The 9,290-nt window shown below is 49.6% G+C and overlaps 1 protein-coding gene across 5 annotated transcripts in view; it reads left to right on the top strand.

Moving 5' to 3' along the window:
• Nucleotides 1-7,547, top strand: part of IQSEC3 (IQ motif and Sec7 domain 3) — a 147,588-nt gene extending 140,041 nt beyond the window's left edge. For 2 of the 5 annotated variants that reach the window (XM_019544593.1, XM_019544592.1), the window contains 4 exons: nt 2,712-2,873; nt 4,005-4,097; nt 4,802-4,845; nt 7,022-7,547. In XM_019544593.1, coding sequence (XP_019400138.1) covers nt 2,712-2,873; nt 4,005-4,097; nt 4,802-4,845; nt 7,022-7,459 — 737 coding nt within the window. In that variant the 3' untranslated portion in view covers nt 7,460-7,547. Of the gene's footprint in view, nt 1-2,711; nt 2,874-4,004; nt 4,098-4,801; nt 4,846-4,928; nt 5,009-7,021 lie in introns of all 5 variants that reach the window. The other 3 variants (XM_019544595.1, XM_019544594.1, XM_019544596.1) reach the window with 3 other exon arrangements.
• Nucleotides 7,548-9,290: the final 1,743 nt, after the last annotated feature.

Below are 9,290 nucleotides of genomic sequence, written 5' to 3'. Positions count from 1 at the left end.
TGGGTGCTGCCAGGCAGTGGGAGGGTGATCCTTGCTCCCCCCCACTACCCCATGCTGCATGGGGGGCTCTGCACAAAAAAAAGCCCTGGGATTCACTGCTCCTAGTGCAGTCTCAGGGCTTTGGGGGGCTCGTGCACAGCCCCTCACATGGCGCAGGGCAGCGGGGAGCAGCAGGGATCGCCCTCACCAGCAGGAGCAGTGAATCTGAGAGTTTTTTTGGTTTCTTTTTTTTTTTTAAAGGGCTGGAACTGGCCTGGGCAGGGGACCAGGGGGGGGCCTGGGAGAGCAAGGGAGGGGTGGGGGGCTCGTGCAGAGCGCCCCCATGCAAAGAGGGGCAGCAGGAATTTCCCCCCACCCAGCAACACCTGCTGAGTTGGGGCTTTTTTTTAAAACAAGTGCTGGCAGCTGGGACAGCCATTGCCGGGCTGGCAGAGGGGCTGGGGATGGGCCTGGCCTGGCTGAATCAGATTCGGCTGAATCAAATTGGGACAGTGATTCAAATCACTGAACTGAATCACCGTCCCCTGAATCTGCCAAATCCGAAGCAAATACTAGCCACTTCACATAAGCCTAATGGTCATGTGGGAGCAATGGGTTTGGGAGAAGTTGCTTCCACAATCCCTCCCTTCCTATGTATCATCATAATGTTGCCTACTTGCCCTCCCTGCATAGAAAGGGATGGCTTACTTTGGTGGTATGGCCAAGGACCCCCATGTGCCTAGGTCAAAGGACCCAGCACAGACAGACTTCACTTCCTTGCTGCTGAGCTTGTTCCCTCCCTGACAGATACTGCCCTCCTACCCCCACAACAACTCTGCCTTTCATGTCACTGTTACACAGGAGTTGGCCCTCTTCCTACACCATCACTAGCTCCAAGAGACAGATTAGAGCCCTTGGAACTGCACCCAAAAATGTGGCTATAAGCCAGGCCTAGTCAGCTTGACCTTGATGGTCTGGGAAGGGAGCCATAATCCGTCATTCCTGAAGCCAGGAGAGGAATGCCAGCGACACTCAGGGTAATGGATGGCACAGGGCTCTGGGAGGGAGGTGAAGAAGAAGGGGATGACAGTGCTTGTCCAAGCTCCTAATGCTCCTTGTTGGCATTTGTGCATGAACTCACGTACTGTGTTTTGGAGAAGGGAGATGGTAATGACACTCCCCCCTTGGAGAAAGCTTTCCATCACCACAGCACTCTGCAGGCAGACTAATTCATTCCTGCTCCACCCTGATTGATTTACATTTTACAGAAGGGGCAGATGAATCTGGAGGATTTAAGTGCCTAGGTCGGAGAGGAGATTCAGTCAGAGCTGGGCTTAGACCTCAGAAACATCATCAGTGTAATTAATATCTGTTTCAGACATGTCTAAGGACCCACCAGAACTAGGGCCCCAGTGTAGAAGGTCCATACAAACAGAGGGTCAAGTACAGTCCCTGCCTCAGAGAACTCACAGTCTGACTAGAGATATGTAATGCACAAGCAAAGTGAATGATGTGATGGCAGCAGACATCTTTGGTGGGTTTAGTTCAGAGGGGATAGCTAAGGAGGAGGGGAAAGGGAGCTGAGGAGTGAAGCTGAAGTGAAGACGCTGAGGGAAGGGGAAGAGGAGGGCTGGAGCAACCAGCCAACAGGGCAGATACAGCCCAACCCAAACCAAGAAAGTTCTTTACAAGTCCCTGCACTGGCTACTCCTACTGGCTGGAGCCTGCAGTTGGCTCCTCTTTGAACCTACCTTAGGTCTCAGAACACCAGACCTCATCCCTCTGTTACCTTTTCAGCCTCTTTGCATCTGTCCTCTGTTGCATTCGCCATCATGCCTCTGGTTGAGTGGGAATGAAATGAGTGTATATAGGTACATACCCTCTAGATCTCCTTCCTGCAGTTCTCCATGGGCAGCAGAGCCACATCCCAGCCCACGTGGTGCTGGAGAGAGTCTGTGACTCCTAGATATCCCTGTCTTCTTCCTTGCCTGGAGACTTAGGGTGAAAGGCTGGCTCCATTAAATTAATAGGAGCTTTGCCATTGACTTCAGTGGGACTAGGCTTCCATTGCCGTGCACCCCCAGGGTGTACTTCTCTCTGTCCCAGCCCCCTGATGTCCTACTGGATGAGAAAAGGATTTATTGTCCCTCTATGTACTCTTCACCCCTACTGAGGTGGGCTGCAGTCACCTCTGAGCACTAAAGGTTCCCAAAGCACCTGAACATGTCAGAAATACATGGTTTGTGCTTTCAGTCTGAGAGTTGCCAATGGATGCTATACTCTCATTGGTGGAGTCACAGCAGAGGTGCATTGGTGCTCAGAATGCCTTAGCTCTGCATTGTAGAGTAGTACTAAGCTTGTATCACCTGGTGCAGAGCTCCTTTCTGCTGTGCTGTACTGTGCTGTAGCAGAAGGGATGCTGCCACGTGGCAGCGGTGGCAAATCCCAGTTACTGACGGCAGCTTGCTGCCATGTGAGTGGCTGCATGTTGTGTTATGGTGCTGAAGGTCAGACTTTCTATGCTGTGCACAAGCAGGGCTGATGCAGTTGGGCTGCAATTCTGTGGTGGTCCCAGATGCAGTACTATAACATGCTGTGACAATGCACTGCATCCTGTGCTCTGGGCTAGAGGTTCTGGGCTGGTAGAAATGCAGCCACATCTCATGCTAGGGTTTGTGCTGTTAGGTCTGCATTTGTCATTTGGTCAATGTGTTTGTATGTCCTGTTCTCAGATTACCCACATGGCATCACTCTGGTGACTCCAGTTTCGGGCTCCGAGAAGAAACAGGTACTACACTTCTGTGCTCTGGGTGCAGAAGAAATGCAGAAATTTGTCGAAGATCTAAAAGAGTCAATAGCAGAGGTGATGGAACTAGAGCAGATACGAATTGAATGTAAGGCTTCCAACGTGATTCAAACTCCATGCAACCCTACTGTACATGTGTCTGGGAGGCTGGGAGGAAGGTATCTGAAAGTGAGGGGGTGTATGTTTAACTGTGTGCTTGTCCCTGTCTATGATCATATGCAGATATGACCTGTGTGTGCCCAAAAAGCTTCTGTGTGTGTGAACTTGCATTTGTGTGAATCTTCACAATGGGGCAGCTCACCCCACAAGAGATGAAGGGGCCTGGTGGATAGGGCACTTCCTCTTGTGGAAGTCAGGACTAGCCTTCTGTATGATTCTGGGCAAGTCCCTTTCTACTGAGTGAAATTCTATGAAGTTCTCAATCTTGTTAGACTCAAGTCTCACCTTGGAAAATGCCAGCTCTAGCTTTCACTTGTTTTTTGACTGTAGAAAGCAATCGAGAAATTCTTTTCTTCCAAAGAACTCAGAGAATTTATCTCATGAATCACATGTAGGTGTTTGCACACCTAACAGTGCTAATATTATATGGCAGCCCCAGCACCCTTAAAAAGATCTCACAGCACTCACCCTGGTTATTCATTGCTGGACTAGATCAGCAGGGTATCTGCTGCCTTTATATCTACAGGCAGCCCTCCTTTGAGTGAAAGCCCTCCCAGCACTCATGGAGTCAGGTGGCACTCAGGATAAACTGCAGGTGTCAAACTCTAGGCCTGAACTGGCATCTTAAGTGTTTACACATACACAATACGTGCTCTCTCTAGCCTCTCCTCCCCTTCTGTCTCCATTTGCCTCCCACTGACTCTTTTTTTTTTTCCAGTCTGTCTCTTACACATTTCTACATCTAGTCTCCTTGCTGCCTTTCCTTTCAGTTTCTTTTAGTGGCTTTATAGAGCACAAGGCAGTGCCATGTTTAAGCAGGCTGCTGCTGAACCAAGGCATGTCCCATCAACCTTGTGCATGTTACCTCCCTAAGTAGCTGCAGCACAGAAGTTGTGTGCAAGTTCTGCCCCTTCTGGTTCAGGAGTTAGTACTTGTGGTGCAAGCTTGGTGCATCTCAGCAGAGCTCTGCCTAGCACCACATAGGCATGCCTTTGGTATTCTCCCCCACTCATCCCTCTGCTTCTCTCTTATAACTCACCTCTACCCTTCTGTCTCCCAGGGGAGCTGGAGAAGCAGCAAGGAGCAAAGACTTTTACGTTAAAGACCAATGGGGCTCAGATGGAACCACAGTCCAAGCAAGGATCTCCAGCAGGTGAGAGGTTATTTTCTACAGTGGCCAGACCTGTAGCCATTACTTGTATCCTCACACAAGTGTTTCCACATGCGGGAGACACTGTGGAAATACGTGGTCACCACCATGGGTATACTCCCCACACCACCACTCGTGGTGACCACCCAAGCCCTCAGTCAGTAGTGAAAATGAACTAGGTTCATCTCTTCCACAGATACTCTAAAAGAGTCTTGGGAAGCCCTCTTTCATGGTCTACCCAAATAAAAATAAGCCCAGAGAACATGCTGATGGGGAAAGGTGCCAGGTTACAAGCCCTGAAAAACACACTCAATCCCTCCCTGGAACAGATCATCACAAGGGCAACTGTACAGTCAGCTCTGTTTCCCCTACCTCTGCCAACATGCTGCAACCCTAACAATTCACCATGATGTAATGCAGGCTTTACACTCACAAAGGCCTACAACTCTTGGACAATTAAGAGCAGATGCAATGGGGATTTGGGTCATAGATGACAAGAAACTGAGCTAGGATCACAAGCCTATTTCACCACGAAGTAGCCATCAGCTGACGATAACAACAAATTGCTGTCAGCTTGGGCTGGACTGGGACCACCACTCTAGAGGCTGCATAGCAAGCAGCTTACCAGCCCCCCTGAGCAATCCAGGTGTCAGGCTATGACATGAGACACAGGCCTTTGTTACTGAGAGATCTGTTCTATTCCAAAGGCAAGAAGGATTTGGGGGAGAAGGTCTCGGACGGCACAGTGGAGGTAAGTAGAGTGCAGAACAGCTGAGGTAAGTAATTCTCTCTCACTTCAGCTCTTCTCACATTCTCTGTTGTTTCTTTTCTCAGGTTTTAATCAATGCCTCCCCAGCCAGACTGACACTTTTACCAATTTCCAGAGATACAATTAAAAGTTACTGCTAGGACGGGTAATACAACTTTCACATCCAAACTAAACTTCAAAGCATTTTCAATCCGTTTTTATAACTGTAACATCCCTCATGGACTGAGCTCCCAACTGCCGTGGACTAACCCACCCTACTGCTTAAAGGGAGAGAAAAAACACAACTAAAGACTTCCCTGACAGGCCACTGACATTGCTAACTCCATGCAGCATCACATGCAACCTTCCCGGCACCCAGCTTCCCTGCACAAGCTCTTCAGTCACCCTAGACATCATCCTCTTTAATGAGGACAAGGACACACTCAGCAGCACCCCAGTACCCAGGAAAGCATTCCTTCAAAACTTGCCTTCCTGTGCAGGGAGCTCTGCTGTCCTCTTTATACTTATTTCTGCAGGGATTGCTGTCTCCTAGCAGACAGCCCTCTTGCCTTAGTGGTGCACAACTTCCGCCATAGCTCTGTCACCTAGAAAATCTTGTTTCCCCTGAAGATCTCCATTGCTCTAAATTAACCCTTTCCTAGGGCAGTTCTTTCCTCTCTTGATGTAGTGCTTCCCTTGTATATATTGATTCCCAAGTTGCAGGCAAGGGAAGCTGCATTTCCCCACAGACAGGATCATTGCCTGCGGGACAGTCCCTAAATCAGCCACTGGGGATGGTGTTTCCCTTCGCAGACTTGCCTCCATGAACTCTGGAGCCCCTAGCACATCATACCCCAGTCGATATTCTTTGCTAGGAGATCCCACTGCCTCAGAGACCCATTCCTGTGGAAAGCTCAATTATTTCAGTTCTTATTCCTGCTGAGCACACTCTTCCTTGCAGACACCAGCTGCCACTGTCTGATTCCATCGCCCAGACAGACTGACAGTCCAGTGGGGCACCACCGTTGGCCCACACACCCCTGCTCTCATAGAAGGAAGCTATCAACCTGCAGGCATATTTCCCCCTTCAAAGCAATAGGGGGAAATGGTCCCTGGCAGAAACCAAATTTTTAAGGCAGCTCCACCTTTCTACCAACCCTCAGTCTGCCTTGCACAGCTCTGCCACCTCGCCACTAACCATTGCCAGGGGGACTGTGACATCACCCAGTCTTGCCCAGGGGGCACACCATTTCCCTGCCACCAGTCAGTCAGTCAGTCCATTGTCCTCCAGCTTTCCATTGCTGGGAGGTGCTTGAAACCATGGAGCCATGAGAAGCTCCACAGTATGACACCCCCTCATTTTCACACTGGAACCAGCAGGTACCCACAGGCGTGTGACTCTCTTCAGGTCTCTGCCTGTGGAAATGCCAAAAGCCCTCTCTGCCTTTTCCCTTCCCCTTCTGATCACCCTGTAATATTCCTCAGCAGAAGAGCATTTCCATTCTCTGAGATGATCTAGTCTGCTGCCATTTCATCATGAATTTCTTTTATCATGGTACAAGCTAGCTGGGTAATTTTTGTTTTTAATCATTTCCTTTCACTTACAAACCATCAAATGAATGAGAGTGAGCTGCTGTTTGCTAGAGTTTGTCAGATTGCTGCTTTTCCCTTTGCAAACAGATTAGCCAGCCAGGCGGTGCACCTTTCTGCTTAGAAGGGGAGCTGGGATAGGCTCGAGTCTCTCTCGGGCTCAGCCAATATTATTTTACAGATCTGTACAACCTCGATTATCTGAAACCCTGCTATCCAATTCCTTCCCACACTGCCTATAACAAGAGCGTGACCTCCCAGGTCTGTTCATTACAACGAGAATCCTTGGAAGCCTCTACCATCACAATTTAGTTGTGCTTCCTATGATGTTTGGATAATCAAAGTTGCACTGTGTTTGGAAAAGCTGACTGGGCCTTTAATGTGAGGGAGAGAATGGGGTCTCTGACTTCCAGATGGGGAGGCTGAATGGGTACAGTTGCTGGGAGGGTGAAGGGGGCTGTAGCTGGGGATCGTGCTCTTGGGTGGGTTATGGCTGATGAAGAGGTTGTGGGGGCTCAGGGCAGCCAGTAGTAGCAGATGGGAAAAAGTCTTGTAACATTTAATGCTTCTTTGACTGTTTCTAAACTAGGTGTCAATTCACAACAGGCTTCAAACGTACCAGCACAACTCCGCCCTGGGGCCCGAGAGTGGAATGCCGCCCAGCACGCATCCTAACATGCCACGGGAGAGGCTGGAGACAGCATTGGTGCCCTCATACCCTGCCACAGCGGGGACACTTGTACAGTGCCAGCAGATTGTCAAAGTCATTGTCTTGGACAAGCCGTGCCTCGCTCGTATGGAGCCGGCCCTCAACCAGACTCTGACCCGCTACGTCACCTCTGATTCCTGTAGCTCCACCCCTTTGCGCAGCGCAGGCAGCGGGCTCCAAGGGACCCCAGTGAAAATCATCCATCAGCCCCCACTACCGCCTCCGCCACCACCCTACAACCACCCGCACCAGTACTGCCCCCCCAGCTCCCTGCTTCAGAGGCGTAGGTACTCCAGTGGCTCACGCAGCCTAGTGTAGCCACACCACCAGCACCAAACAGCACAGACTTTCCCCAGGACCCTTTCTGTCTACAGAGGTCTAGTTTGTGATTTATTTTTTAGTAAAAGAAGAAAAAAAAAAAAAAACCCGAATGAACTGACCTAACTTCTCCCACTCTCCCCTGAGATGATTTTCATCCTGAGGAGCTATCTATAGAAACTGCCAACCCAGGAGCTTGCATTTCCATACAGGCCTCCTGCTCAGGCTCAACCCCCACCACCACTCCAAGGTCCAGGGTAGTTTGTCACTGCCCCGCTCCTGACAAATTTGACTGTTCGTTGCTTTGTTTGCTTTCTGTTTTCAGTTTGCTCTTTCTGCCCCTCTCCCCCCACCCTCCAACCCTGCCTTTATCCTGACAGATTTTGCCACGCAAAATTTCACCAGTCTCTGATGGGAATGGACTCACCTTTCTTGGGCACTGATTTTTGGGTAGCTTGGGGGTGGGGAGAAGGAGTTGCCGCTGCCACTGTCGCCGCCGCTGCCGCCGCCGCTGCCTGCTGAGCTGGAGCTGAGAACTTGTGACACTCATCATGCTTTCTCCTCATCGCCCTTTGGTATCCCCTCCTCTCTCAGCAGCTTGTCCCGAGACAGAGAGCAGGAGAAGGAGACTTTCCTAAGCTGCAGTAGAACACAAAGATGGCCTCATTCCGAACACCAAAAACTGTTCCTGTTGTTATATTGGAGCATTGTACCAAGAGCTCTGCTGAGAACCAGCAGAACTCATCACATGTAAATACACCTGTCTGGTAGAGTACCTACAGAGCATGCTGAGTAAAGGAAACACCAAGCAGTGCTAGGAAAGCAGAGCAAAGAGATTAGACCAAGAAATCTTTCAAGGGGTGTCTCCTTTCCTCCAAGGGATGGAATTGAATGGCACTCTCCTCCACCAAAACACACACACAAACACACACTGGCCTGTTTTGGTACAAAGAAGGATGTTCCTGCATTTGGGGGACTCTCCTCTGCCTCCCCCACTCAGCAGATTTTGTGTTTCCTTCTCACCAGCTTTTGTATTCTCAAAGCAAAGCCAAATGTCCTGTTCACCTTGTGGGTTGGTGAAGCCCTTCACTTAGTCTTTTTCTTTTTGTGGAACAGAGAAGGGGCTTTTTGGATACCTCCACTGGAAGGCCTCTTGCACTCAAATGCTATGCATAGGTCTCTTACTTGGTTGATTTGTGATCCTCACTGAGCTCTTCCTGCAGGACACGTGACCCAGTCCTCGCTCTCCAGAACCCCAAGTTCGCCCTCTTTCCCTGCATAATAAAGCTTTCAAAAATGTGGGGGGAGAAGAAGCTCCAGAAGGAGGAGCTGACAACTTAGAGCCTCTGCCATCGACATGCAGAAAGATGGCATTAAAAGAAACTAAGGCTATATTTTTAGTGGGGAATACATCTCCACATGCAGTCAGGAGAAGAAGGTATTAATTAGTAAGCCTTTAGGCTCACTCACTCACTTTGTCTCCTTTCAAGGTTTAGGAAGATAAACTGCAGGATGTTAAAATAGAGCAGAACACGTTTTAGGCACTTTTTTATTTTAAAGGTGCATGTGAGAGAGAGAGAGATTGAAGATTTTCCTTTCCATGTCAGTCTGAGATGCAGAAGCCAGATGCCAATGACAGCAGTTTTAATTTCCATCACTGCGAGGTGGGGCTTTTGGTGGACAGGATGTTTAATATGTCGGGGCAAGTGGAGCCCTGTCAGATGTAGGAGGGCTCTTCTATCAGTTGGGTCAGAGTGGTAATTTCCTGGGGCTCGGTCCACCGAGCATATTCATCTCCCAGTGGCTTCTCTGGGGCAACTCCTAGAAGTGA

Source organism: Crocodylus porosus, unplaced genomic scaffold (assembly GCF_001723895.1).
Source record: "Crocodylus porosus isolate Cpor-Errol unplaced genomic scaffold, CroPor_comp1, whole genome shotgun sequence".
Classification (NCBI taxonomy): Eukaryota; Metazoa; Chordata; order Crocodylia; family Crocodylidae; genus Crocodylus; species Crocodylus porosus.
The sequence above is the reverse complement of the archived record's forward strand: the minus strand, read 5'-3'. Positions and strand labels throughout refer to the sequence as shown.